The sequence below is a fragment of the Galeopterus variegatus genome, unplaced genomic scaffold (assembly GCF_000696425.1).
Source record: "Galeopterus variegatus unplaced genomic scaffold, G_variegatus-3.0.2 Scaffold27, whole genome shotgun sequence".
NCBI lineage: Eukaryota > Metazoa > Chordata > Mammalia > Dermoptera > Cynocephalidae > Galeopterus > Galeopterus variegatus.
This window is the reverse complement of record NW_007726138.1, coordinates 868265-882442: the sequence shown is the minus strand read 5'-3', so window position 1 is coordinate 882442 and position 14178 is coordinate 868265. Positions and strand designations below refer to the sequence as shown.

The 14178-nt window shown below is 40.4% G+C and overlaps 1 protein-coding gene across 3 annotated transcripts in view; it reads left to right on the top strand.

Annotated features, from left to right (window-relative positions):
- The window catches only part of DOCK4 (dedicator of cytokinesis 4), a 444210-nt gene that overhangs the window by 372921 nt on the left and 57111 nt on the right, over nucleotides 1–14178 (top strand). For all 3 annotated transcript variants that reach the window (XM_008569607.1, XM_008569604.1, XM_008569598.1), the window contains exons 31-32: nucleotides 8275–8423; nucleotides 10132–10217. In XM_008569607.1, the coding sequence (XP_008567829.1) occupies nucleotides 8275–8423; nucleotides 10132–10217 (235 nt within the window). The remainder of the gene's footprint in view (nucleotides 1–8274; nucleotides 8424–10131; nucleotides 10218–14178) is intronic.

The following is a 14178-nucleotide window of genomic DNA, read 5'->3' as shown; positions in this document are numbered from 1 at the left end:
GGTAAAACAAGGCAGGGCTCTCTTCTTCCCTTGTGAGACAGCAGTGGTTCCTGTGGACAGAGGCTTTGGGCCGTTTATTGGAACTTTGAGTTGTGCTGCTGTCTCTAGTGCATGTAGAGCACTGGACACAGCATTATCCCTATCATACAATTAAAATCATGTATTTTTAAGGTATTTTTAATTGTGGTAAAATACACATAAAATTTACCGTTATATACCATTTCTCAGTGTACAGTTCAGTTATTACATATATTCACAGTGTAATGCAAACATCATCACCATCCATATCCAGAACTCTTTTCATCTTGCAAAACTGAAACTCTATACCCGTTAAATAGTAATTCTACATTCCCCTCTCCCCTAGCCCCTGGTACCACCATTCTACTTCCTGTTTCTGTGTTTAATGACTCTAGGAACCTCACATAAGTGGAATCATCCAGTATTTGTCATTTTGTGTCTGGCTTATTTCACTTAGCAGATTGTCCTCAAGATTCATTTGTGTTGTAACAAGTATCAGAACTTCCTTCTTTTTAAAGGCTGAATAATATCTCATTGTATGGATATACCACATTCTTTATTCATTTATCCATTGATGGCACTTGGGTTGCTTTGACCTTTTGGGTATTGTGAATCATGCTTTTATGAACATAGGTATGCAAATATTTCTTTGAGACCCTGCCTTCAACTCTCTTGAATATGTACCCAGAAGCAGGATTGCTGGATCATATGGTAAAAACATTTTTTAATTTTTTGAGGAAACTCCCTAATGTTTTTCACAGCTGCTGCAGCATTTTACATTCCCACCAACAATGCACAAGAGTTCCAATTTCTCCACACCCTCACCAACACTTGTTACTTTCTGTTTTGTTTTGTTTGTTTGTTTTGATAGTAGCCATCCTAATGGGTGTGAGATGGTATCTCATTGTAGTTTTAATAAAGTAATTTATTTTTGAAGAATAAAGATCAAGTAGTGAGAAGTGAATACCTTTTCTTAAATATGTTACTCTTCAGTATTCATTTTCTAACTAGTTCATTTTCTAAGTTGAAGAACTAAAAATATTTTGTCAAGAGAAAGGGGAAGTCGTATATTTTCCCCAAAATTTAATCCATTTATACCTACACTTGCAAGAATACTCTGCAAAGAAAGAGGTTAGTCTTTACTGCTATATCCCACCTTTGGCGTTCATCTTGCTGCAGGGTTAAGTTTTTTCTTTCTATTTGTAGAGGAACTAACATTCTCACTAAATATAAAGTGGGCTCTTCGTTCCACATTTGCAAACACAGTGTCTTGTAACTGCTGTAGAAAAATCAATACTTCCCTTGCAGGCTGTTCTGTGTGCATAAATATAAAACTCCACCAGCCCAAGTAGCAGGTGCCCTAAATACTTCAAAACAAGACCATGTGGCTCACAATTAGAGATGGGGAAAGTATATATGGTTTAAAAAGAAATCATTTAAATAAAGTTTATTTTGCTGTTGCCATAGATAGCTCCAAATTTTGCTTTGCTAGTTCAGTAGGAAATTTTCTGTGGTTGGAGAGCCTGTGCAGGCTTGCGCAGATTCTGTGTTCCCAAAATGTGTTTTCAGCAAAAAAAGCTATCCTCATGCATTCCTGCACAATGATTTAAATGTAGGTGTGGCTTTTCTATGACCTTACTGTCAATAGAAAAATCAGGCTACGAAATGTAGTGTACGGACCTTGTTTGGATGGTGATAGAAAGAAACCAATTATAAGTGACATGTTTGAAGACCATCAGGAAAAAATTTAATATAGGCTGGATTTTAAATTAATTTATGGAATTAATTGTTTGTGTTTGTTAGGTGTAATAGAGGCATTCCGATCCTATATTGATAAATTGTCATATCTGTTAAAAATGCTTACTGGTGGGGCCGGCCCGGTGGCGCACTGGAGAGTGCGCCGCTTGGGAGCACAGCGGCGCTCCCACCGAGGGTTCGGATCCCATGTGGAGACCGGTTTCCGCTCACTGGCTGAGCGCGGTGCAGGCGCAACACTGAGGGTTGTGATCCCACTGCCGGTCCCCGGTATGGGTGCAACACCGAGGGTTGCGATCCCGTTACCAGTCAGTAAAAAAGACAAAAAGGAATAAAAAAAAAAAAAAGTGCTTACTGGTGTGTGTACCAGTAGAATGATATGATATCTCAGATTTGCTTTAAAATACTCTAGAAATAAGTAGTTGGGTAACTAGGTGAAACGGGGCCAGCAAAATTCCTGATAATTATTGAAGCTAGATGATGAGTGTGCAGGGATTTGTTTTATTATTCTCTAATTTTGTGGACATTTAAAATCTTTCACAGTAAAAAAAAAATTTTAAGAAGAAAATCGGGTTATAAAAATATCTATACGTGGAAGAAATTTTTTAGAAAGAGATTTAGAAATGCTCTAGCAAACAGTGGTAAATATAGTAAGTGCATGCTGATGATGGTCTTCATTAAAGATGCCAAGCCCAGGAGAGATTAAAGACTAAGACAGTAATGTAGTGCCTCTGAATCTCATTCTACCAACTCAGGCATGGGAAAGCTACCCTGGCTGGCAGGCCATTCAGTTTTACTTCTTATTCCCTCTCTCTTCCATTCCGCTTTCCACACACACATACCCAGAAGCTGTGCAAAGGTTTGGTGGCTTACACAGTGTCAATGCAGCAGACTAGTAACACTCCTAGTCAAATGCCAAGATGGTCTTTGTCCTGGCATACCTGGTCCCGTCAGTCCAATGGCTCTGCAGGGGCACAGCATCTGTGGCTAGACTTTGAGCCCCTGTGCCATCTCCAAATGCTAACTGCTAGTTACCTGTTTGAACTGGATATGTTAAAAGAATGGCGGAAATATAGGGAGAACTAGGAATTAATATTTCAGTGAATTTGTCATTCTTGAAAGTATTCATTCTTCTGAAGGAAAATGTACAAAGTTAGATAAAGAAATTTCTTTTGAGGTATTTTTGTTCTACTCAAAGGACTGAGTAGTCTTTGGGGAAAAACAAAGGATTAGCTGGCTCAAAAGTAAAGGTGGGAATGCAAAAGGAATTTCAAGCTGTTTCTTCCTCACACATGGGTATGGATAAGTAATGCAGAGATGGTGAGAAATAGTTAAGTTACCTTTGATGAAACCTCAAAGGGGAGGAAAGGACTGTGAGACTTCGGTGACATAAGGTTGAGGGACTTTCAGATGGATAGGGGCCTGCAGGTTGTGTCCAGGGCTATATTCCTGTCTACAGCGCTTTGTCTACACACTTTAACTCACACTGAAGCTAAACCCAAGGTAAAACCAGCACGGCTCCCAGCTGTGACGGAGGGCAGCTCCCAGATGGAGTGAGGTCTCTGGGGAGTGCCCAGTCCCAAGACCGAGGCACTTCATGGATGCTCCAGGGCGCTGTGTCTGTACCAGCTGAAGGAGGGGCAGGCACGTTGCCTTGATCCTTGATGACATGCAGGGCAAGGGCAAGGACATCTAGTCCTTAGTTGAGGCAGGTGTCTTAGACAGCCCTGGGACAACATCAAAGACTGTGGTTGAGAAGTTGGTACAAAAGCCCTCTAGGTACCATCGATGTATAAGTAATTGAGACCAGTGGCCTTTGCCAAGGGCACCTCTTCCAGGTGGATAGAAATCTGGAGGGAATTCAAACCCATGGACTTCACACAGAGCCTCCATGTCTTGCTTATTGGTCTTCAGGGGGTGGGCAAGATGCTGCTCAGAGGGTCTTTGACAGAGAGAACTGGTGCTTACATTCTAACTGGTGTGTCAGAGCACTGCTGGTCACAGTGGACAAAGTCAAAGCCGAGAACATCCAAATTAAACTCGTGTTAGAGACAGATCCTGTCTCGTGCGGCTGGGGAGCCTGCAGGCGGCTCTGGCTTCGGGCATGGCTGCTTTCATGGGCGCAAACCTCGGGGCTCGCGTCTCCCAGCTCTCCTCCGCTCCAGGTCCTGACTTTCTTCTCGGCCTGCTCTCTCCCTGCAGGGGGAAATGGCTTCTGTCTGCTTCAAGCCTCTCTTTCCTGAGGGCCCTTTCAGACAAGTCCCTCGGGGATACAGGTTGTCCCCGCTGAGTGATGTGCCTGTCACGCACCAGTGCCTGAGGCCGGGGATGAAGCTTTTTCCTGGCACGGCCCAGGCTCTGTCCACCTCTCAGGCTGGGGCAGTAGAATGAGGGCTCCCCATACCCACTCCCACCCACATGGAACACTGGACGAATGGTTCCCCCACAGGACAGGACGCCAGCCAGATGACGTGTGTGACCACACTCTCCCATCAGAAGGAGAAAGTCCCTCTTCCTTCCCACCCCTTCAAGTTCCTGACTTATCTGCTTTCTTGCCTTTGCCCTCAGACGCCTTTTAGAGGAGAAATTGGCAGTCCTTGCCAGCTCACCTTTTCCCTTTCTTTTTACTCTTGGACTCTGTAATCAGGTTTCCCCTCCTTTTCCTCTTCTGCCAAGTCTAAAGGCCCATGTTGAGTTCTATCCATAGAATCGTGGTAAGAATCTGTTCTAGAGCCAGCCTGCTTATCTTCAAATGCTGGCCACCCTAATTACTAGCAGAGTGACTCTGGGCCAGTTGCTTAACCTCCCAGGATTTTAGTCACCTTCTCCATAAGTGTGAGGTTGATAGTTCCTACTGCTTGGAGCTGTCGTGGGGAATAAATGAAATTGTGTATGTAAAGCAGCCAGAGCAACACCTGCCACAGAGTAAGCGCTTACAAGTGTCAGCTGTTGTTATTAATGAGTCACCACATTTGATACTCTTGTCGCTCCCTACTTCTGAAAGCCTCTCTTCTCCATCCTTCCACATACCATTTTCCCACTTTTGCTTCCCACCCCCACCCATCTCTGCAGGTTGCTTTACCTGTTGTCCTGGAATTGGCATGCTCAGGTTTGCTGCTTCTTGTGTGCCTCTTACGTTTTGCTACTTGTTCCCAAAGTGATTTCATTCACTATGATGACATCAAATCCCATGTATCACTGATGCTTCTGAAACAGTCCGTCTGCAGCCCAGACCTCTGTCCTGAGCCCCAGACCAGGCTTTTGTTGTCTGCTGGAGTCTCCAATATCAGAAGTACCTCACACATGCCCCACACTGAAGTCATTATCCTCCCCTCATCTTAAATTGGCTCCTTCTCCTCTAAACTTGGTCTCGTTTTAATCACAGTGTTTACTCTCACTCACGCTCTACGTTCAGGCCAGGAATATCCCTCAGATCTGGCCTCTTCTGTCCGTCACCATGGCTGCTGCTTTTGGACCAGTCTTTATCATACTTACTTGGATAATCTAACTGGCCCTTCAGCATCAGTCTCCCCAGTACAGCCCGTCTTCCACACTACTCCCAAGGTTATATTTCTACAAAATAAAGCAGGAATAACCTCCATCCCCAACAGGTAACCTGCCCACCCCTACTCCCACCCAGCTCGGTGTACAAGCCAAGCCACCTCATTGCCAGCACGTCCTCGCCCAGCCCTGACCCCGGCCATGCTGACCTTCGGGCATGGCAGGCTCGCACATACTGTTGCCTCTCCAGGAATACCCTCTACCCATGTGTTAGGCCAGCTTCTTCTTGTCCCCCACATCCAGGAGAAATGGCACCTCCAGCTTTCTTCACTTCCCCAGATGGAATGCGTGGTACCATCTTTGTTGTTCCTTGATACTAGATTTACATCTCTGCAGTATCCTGGGTATTTGCTGTGATTTACCAATTTGCAAGTATATCTCCTAATAGAATATTCAAAATACAATCGGCATTCCTGTTTCTTGAGTCACTGAATGACTAAATAGATTGGATGATTTAGTGAAATGGAAATACAGAAAACACACACATAAGTATATTTTTATGATCTTGACATTCCCCACAGTTTACTAACTCACTAAGTGAATAATTTGTCCCTTATCAAAACATGTACAGGAAAGAAGTGCCCACCACTGCTTTCTCTCTCCTTGCACGTATAGTAATTTAAATAATGAAAAATTCATATCATTGCTTTGACTACTGTAATGACTTGTCAAGGAAAGTTGACATGTAAAAACATAGAGGATACCATGGCCTCTCTGGGTCACAGACTGTAGAGAAGTCTTTCCAAAAACCCTTCTGTCATGTCAGTAACATGCAACACTAGAACGTGGCCCCTCCTATTTTCTGAGTATTCAGCTACACGCACTAGCATTTCTTCCATGTCATTGACATACAGAGAGTTTTGTCATAATAGAAATACAGTCTGAGAATATAATAAAGAATGAATACCATGGGGTAGAATTAATCAGAAACTGTTTCCTTATGCTGTACTTTTTAGCCTGAAGGGAAAAAAAACACATGAATTTGGCTTTGAAATGTTTAAGCAGTTTCACTGATTGTCCCGAAGTCATTTTGTACCCACTTTACTCAAGGACTAAACTATTGCCAGTGTTACTTTCTATGCCAAGATTTGAAAAGCTTATTCTTGAATTCCTTGACTTGTTAAGACAGGTGAACAGATATGATGTCGTGGGAGGGAGGGGGCTGGAAGAGGAATGGGTAAAGGGACACGAAAATCAACTACAATGTGGATTGAGAAGTTAAATAAAAATAAATAAATGAAAGGAAAGCTTGTCCGTGACTTGGTCGTGCTCCTGCTGATATCCCATCGCACTGAGCTTCAGGCAGTGACTTAGGGATGGGGCCACATTGTGAAGGCAGTTGATGAATCCCAGGGCACTTCCAGTCACAAAAAACAGCAAACACAAACACCCATGTGGGTTTTTCCATCTCTGATCTCATCTGTCATTCTCCCCTCTCTCCAAATTCTTTTATATTCTCTTTCCTTTAAAAACCCTTCTCAAGTCAATATAAACTTAAACTATACATTTTCACCCTGCATATATATAGTTTCACTTGCACGTATATGTCTGAGCGCTGGAGCCACTTTAATGCCTCCTAGTACAATAAGCAAAATAGAGAAAACTATCATTCATGTGCAGGCATTTAACTCTGAAATCGGTGAGTAACTGGGGACAGTATGACTTTGTTTGTATCCAACCCTCACTATGGAAGATCAAAGTTAGAAGGAAACTACCTTCTATCACGAAGCCAGCTGTCTTCTGCTCACCCTCCTAGCCTGTTCTGTAGGCTCTGAACGGATGCTCTCGGTATCATATGCTTTCAGCTGTGATGCTGAAGGTTAGCTCTGGGGAAAGAGTGCATTTTCCATAGCATGCAGTATTCTTTTTTTGAAAATAAAGACTCCTATATGAGATTTAACATAAGAATGTTAGAGTAATGGATCTAACACCCAGCTGCTACATGAAATAATCTATGTCCATCCCACCCCCCACCTTCCTTTCCTCTGAATTATCAATACCATCTTATAGCACTTGATAATACGAGGGGTCTTCAAAAGTTCGTGGAAGTATTTGTATTATCTTTTCATTCTATTTTTCCATGAACTTTTTGAAGTACCCTTGTATACCATTTTGAGTTCACTGTTGTTATTTTAGTCTTTTCAGAAAGTGATTATATTCCTTTGGGGGGGGGCACCATTTAGATTTTTATTTAGGCTGTGTGTTTATTATGTAAAAAAGCAAAAATGCAAGAAAAATCTTATGTAAAAATTTTCCATAATCTCACCACCCAGAGATAACACTGTGGCTAACATTACGTGATATAATCTTCTAGACTACTGTATATATTTTTTTAAATGAACAATGTTTCTGTATATACTGTGTTGTACCTTGCTTTTTCACTGAATTATATTGAAAGCTTTGTCCTGTTATCCTTCTTCAGCCTCATTTTTAATGACCACATAAAAATGTTAATGTACTAAGATACAATAATATACATAACCAATTCCTGATGATTTATTTAAATTTTTCCTTGTAGCTTATGTGTTATTTCTTTTATTTTCTTGCTTGGGGAAACAACTATAATTAAAAGTACCGTGGCAGGGGCCGGCCCAGTGGCGCACTGGATAGTGCGCCGCTTAGGAGGCGCGGCAGCGCTGCCGCCCGAGGGTTCGGATCCCACATACAGACCGGCTCCCGCTCACTGGCTGAGCGAGGCGTGGGAGCAACACCGAGGTTTGCAATCCCGTTGCCGGTCCCTGGTCCGGTACGGAGGCAACACTGAGGGTTGCGATCCGTTGCCGGACACGAAAAAAAAAAAAAAAAAAAGACAAAAAAAAAAAAAAAGTACCGTGGCAATAGTTTTGTTTACTATTGTATAATATTAAATTGTATAATATTAATTTTATGAAATCTTATTAAGGTTAAATATACTGAACTAAAGTATTTTATTCAATTCAGGTGAACATAAGCTTCATTTCATCCCTGCCCTGATTGGCCCCTTCCTAGAAGTGACCTTAATACCCCAGCCAGACCTTCGGAATGTCATGATTCCTATTTTTCATGATATGATGGACTGGGAACAGAGGCGGAGTGGCAACTTTAAACAGGTAGGCAAAAGTACTCCTCAGAACAGTTGAAGAGTTTCATTTCTCCTTGAGCATCTCTGGATTTCCAGGTTCAGCTCTGAGATGGGAATGAACACTTGGACAGCAGACCTAGATCCCAGCCTGGCCTGTTCACTCCAAAGCCACATGGCCTTGTGCACTGCTCTCTGGTCCTATGTTCTCCTGAGCCTCCAGGGAAGCCCTGGAAAAACATTTAATTCCCTTTCAGCTGAAAAATTCTGTGATCCCAGGCCTATATTTAAGATCTTGCAGAGACTTTATTTGCTCCCAGTTGGACACAGCACAGAGGAATCAGAGGGTTAATGATTCTTAAAATCATTGAGCTTTCAGTGGTTTGCACATTGTATTTGGTAAATGGCTTAGCTTTGAGCATTTAATTCGCAGTATGTTTTATTGCTTTTTGCTTGAGGCATTGAGAATTAATTTAAAGGAGAAAGCAGTGGAAATTCTTGCCAAGGAAATTCCGAGGGGATGAGTCTATCATTTCTTGTTGACATAGGTTCTAATAGCTGTGCTCCAGTTTGTGGAAGACAGACGTTCTTATTACAAAACCAGATCTCATAAGAAATCAGCTGATTTTTCCATGCCAAGACCCTCAAGTTGGAGAAGTAGGCCTGCTATCTGTTCACACAGTCATGGCACTAACCTGTGTGCACGCAGGACTTGGCCTTCCTCCATGCTTCTCCAAATGAAGTCTTCCTCAAGTCTTAGAAATAGTTGTCAACTATACGACCAATCTGATGGCATACATAGTACCTTCCTATTGCCAAAAACATGGGTGTTTCACCTGTATCAGTATATACATTTATTTTCAAGACAGCTAACAGGTGAACAAAAGGCTATTAAAAAATTGTACTTGGGGGAAACCACTTTCCTTCCCCTTTGTCGTAATCTCTTGAGATTTAGTTTAAAGAATAATTGGGCTTAGTCCTTTGACAGAGTCAAATATTCTTCTCAATCCCCAATTGTTTTAACTCTCTCTGTCCATGGAGAGGGTTTTTATTTTCTGTATCTTCTCCTGTCTCACATGAAATATTGAGGAATAGATATTTTTTCTTTCCTGATATGCAAGTTCCAAAGGACTTACGCCCTTGAAAAAATATAAATGTTTTGACTACAGTTTTCAAGAAATATGTCCTTTCTCTTTCCTGCTGCTTATTGCTGACTTAGAATATTGCTACGGCTCTACCATCTGTACATGGATAGGACAAGTTCTCAACTTCAGCAAAGATTTAGTGCAACCTCAAACTGTTTTGAGAGAGGAACTAGATATAAAACACATCAAAGATTTAAATTAATGTATGTGGATATGTTCGTTTCCTGATGTTCTTATATATAGTTATATAAAAAAAAAGGAAAAGAAATAGGACTTGCCAGTTTTTATAGCTCCTAAAAAAGAATTCAGACATTTAAACTGTGCTGGAAGCATTTGTGTTTGAATCAACAAATAGATATATGTCTTTGGCAGCAGTAAACGCTACCCAGCCGGGAGTTTGAAGTCTTGTAACTCCATCTAAATTAGCCCCCTAGAATTCCAGAGGGATGTCTGTTATTAACCACAGCTGATAATGTCACTTTTACAAAATTTACTGTGGCTGTTTCCCTGGAATAAATAAATATATTTTAGTTTGCCTAGAAATCCTACTTGTGAAGGGGAGGGAAGAGAGACTAATATTTGGGTATGTTTCAGGTGGAAGCCAAGCTAATTGACAAACTGGATAGCCTGATGTCAGAAGGCAAAGGTGATGAAACATACCGCGAGCTCTTCAACAGTATGTGAGTAATGTTGATCTCAAGTCGATTCTGTTCAGGGGACTTGGTGTTAGTACTGAACCACTGTGCACCACTGTAGCTGAGAGCTGCAGAGACAGCTGGGGTCTCACAGGAGTGCTTGTCTTTGTGGAGTGTGAAATAAAGGATAATTGCCTAACTCGGGCGAATGGATCTTATTATGTCGATGATTAGACATGTCTCCTTATTTTAATCTCTGATTAGGACAGGTCAGATGTGTTACATAACAATTCTCACTCTTTTCATGCCTGATAATTTTAAAACCATTGCTGCAAGGTAATGATTTTAAGTAAGGTTGTGAGTGGGAGAGGAAAAAAGGGGGGTGATTGTAATGTGTATGTGCGCTGCTTTCCAAAGCAAGATATCCTTGGCTGATTTGCTGTGGGGAAAATTAACCTAGTTTGCATCTGTTCTTCAACACCTGACTTAGTGCGTGGATACTGATTGTTTGCTCAGCATTATTAATTGCTTCCTAGATGCTTCTTACTAGACTATCACAGAAGCAAATCATTTTTAGCAAGTTCTGTGTTTGGGGTTTGCATGGAGGACAGAGAAAGAGTAGAGTGCTGCTGTAAAGGGACTTTGAGCTTGTCCCTACTAGTAGAATCTGATCACAGTCACAGGGTGAATTGCTTCTGCTGACTATTCATGTACTATGTTGAAATGGTCAGAGAGGACATGTGAGAATATTTTAGTGATTTGGGATTTCACTTCTGAAATTTGTTTTCTCTCTGGCTTCCTATAGATCTTAGCCATTTCCAAACCCAGTATTCTTTCAGAGTGTTTCTTTTTGAGGGAAGAATTAGCTCATTGTCCTTGGGAAATGTTTTCAGTTCTTTCAGAAGTGCAAAAATAATTCAATGACACATTTTTCTATTACAAAGTGTACTTTTATTTGTATTTATACCCCCAAATCACCTAAAACTAAATATTAATGCTTTAGTATTGATGATCAAATGCAAAATTCTGTAATTTGTTTTATAATCATTAATTTACAACAGTGAAAATATTAATATGTAGATTTGAAAAATATTATTAGTGACTTATAGGTTGGATAGATGTCAGCTTGCCTGATTCAAAATCATTCTTGAAGCTTTCAAGAAAATTATATTGAAAGGAAAAGCCAAAGAGGAGCATATAGATTTCATGTTGTGATGGTGGGTGATAAAGTACAGTTATTTGTAATGAACTCTGAACAACACCAATTTCTTCTGATACTATAATTAAACTGGAACTCTTAATAATTATTCACCAAGCCCTGTTCATTCTATTGTACAAAGTGTCTGTCTTTCATAATAGCTGGAGTTTAGCAAGAATTCTGATTAAAACCTCATCCAATATACTAAATTGCTTTTGAAAACTGCTCTTATTTCGGTTACTAGTCCTTGGTTTGAACAAAGAACTAAAATGAGAAAGCACTCAGTGAAATTAATCTCTTGGGATTTGTGGTTAATTATTTATAATTAATTCACAAGATTAATAAATACTCACATAGTTCTGTAGTGCCTCTTATCTACTTTAATAAAGCCCTGATAGCATGCAATTTGGATTGCTTATGTATAAATATGACTTTGAAATAGAAGATGTACCTTGACATTAGAATCAAACCAATAATTAAAATATTAAGTCCTTATAATTAAGACTATTTTAAGATGCCAGATTAGTTCAATGGAGACTTTTATTCTTATGTTGATTTTTTAGCATATTAGTAGAAATGCTACTATAAATATTTTTCATGCTTTTATGATAAGCATATTGGGAATAAATCAAATCTGAAGTGATAATTAAATATTATTACTACCTGGGTTCAGAAAAGAAAGTGAAAAAGTAACTATTTCAGGAAACAATGAAATGCCTTTTTGGCAATAGAAATCACAATGAGTTAGTATAATCACAATGAGTCACTGCACACATTATGAATTAGGAACACATGCCGTTATGGTACAGATTCTCATTGTTCTCTGTAATTCATGCCTAAAACTTCTTAAAATTTATCCAGAAGCTGAAAAGCGGAAGTAGCTCAGTGCCTCCTGAATTGCAGTCCTTGCCAAAATAGGCCCCTTTAAGTAAGATTTCAAATTTGTACAGTACCTTCCTTCCTAAGAACTCAACCCATCTTTCTTTAACCCCAAACATGATCTTCATTTACCCATACTACATCTTTTTGAAATAAGTGGGATTTATTATTTTTGATAACACTGAAATTGTGGATCCTAGACACCAATGTGAAATAAGCAGAATATCAGAACTAAATTCTGCTTACCCTGGCTCCACTTGATTCACTCAGCTTTATTTCTTGAGCACAGGGGCGTGCCAGGTACTCCTCCAGGGCTGGGATGCTGCAGTGACTGTGCTATAGGTGCACACAGGGGGCCACCTATGGTCTTGGGGATTCTACAGGGACTTTCTAGAAGAAGTAATATCCATCTCAGTTCTTTTCTAGTCCATCATACTGTTTTCTCCTATGTTGCTCTAAATAATTCAGTGAGCCTCGAAATCATTTCGTTTAAGATCTTTATCTAATAATCACACATTTAATTGCCATTTGGAGACAAAGGATTAGCTATATAACACCATACCTTAGGTATCTAACTCTTCTCTTTGGATTAAGAAGAGCATGCACAGACACAGGTGTTACATATCAGACTGATGACCTCATCATAATCCTGTTATGACACAGAAAGAGATAGATTAAGGGTCAAATCCCACCCCACCCTCATTTCTCTCATATAGTAAAAGCCTGGTGTGCAGTGTCATCCTGCAGCTCCGTGGTTTACCTGCTCCCTTATGTTATGGAGGCCTGTTGCATACAGCAGAGTAGCCTTATCAATCACCAATGAGACACTACCTCTCACTGTTATTAGATGGGCTCCCTGTGCGCTCAATGCGGGCACATGGGCATGATTACAGAGCAAATGAGAATACCAAATCTCACCCAGGTTACCTAAAAAGGTTCTTCTCTTCTTGCTGATAGCGTCTTCTTCTCAGTTTGTGTCAGGTAAACTGAGAAATGACAAGCTTCCCAATGGACAGAACAAGACTGGCTAAGAACTCAGATGAATTTGGTTCTAGACTCGATCCTACCATTTGGTCTTGAGTTAGTCAAGGAAGTAGGCTGTGCAGAGCTTTGGCTCTTCTTACAAGGGGATTATGTAGCTCTGATTCCTTACTGCATCAGGATGCTGTGCAAATTAATGAAACTCATGCCCATAAAAGAAGTTTCCATGTATTTTTAGAATTATTACTTAACAGGAGTTCTTTGTTTTTCAGCCTCTAAAGTATATGAGGTGTGGGCTGTTACTTGGGGAAATTTCTACATCATCCCGCATTGCTTTGGCAGGCAGATTTTCATTTCAGTTCAATACCAATTTGCCATTTAAGCTTGAAACAGGTGCTGTTCAAAGGTTTTTAAAAGAAAACACATTTTAAAACAAACTAAGGGGACTTCTGCTGGAGGATTAGTCAGGGCAAACTCCATTCCTTCTGTATGCACTCTCCACCCTTAACCTAGGAAACAATTTAGAATAAAGCAGAAAAACAAATGATCAGGGATGCATAGGCAACAGATGAGATAAGACAGAAGGGTGTACACTGGAATAGCAACAGCAAGAAAAAAAGATAGGGAGCAGGGAGGAAAATTGGGAGAAAACATAACCACAGACAAAAGAAAGCTATGAAAAAACATTTTTTCTTTAATGTTTATTTTTCTACTAAGTACATATATGATAGGTTTAGATTGCACTTGTAGGAAATATTTTCTATCTTATTCCTGAAACCAAGAGGAAAGGGAAACAAGATTCTAGACAGAAATGATCATTCATTCAGAGGGGATGGGAAGTATCCTTATGTCGCCATGCTTATGTTCTTAACCTTTATCTTTTGGAGAAAGTTCAGTCATAAAGCCTTTGCCAAGTACTGTGCATTGTTAATTTGCCAAGAGGCAGGA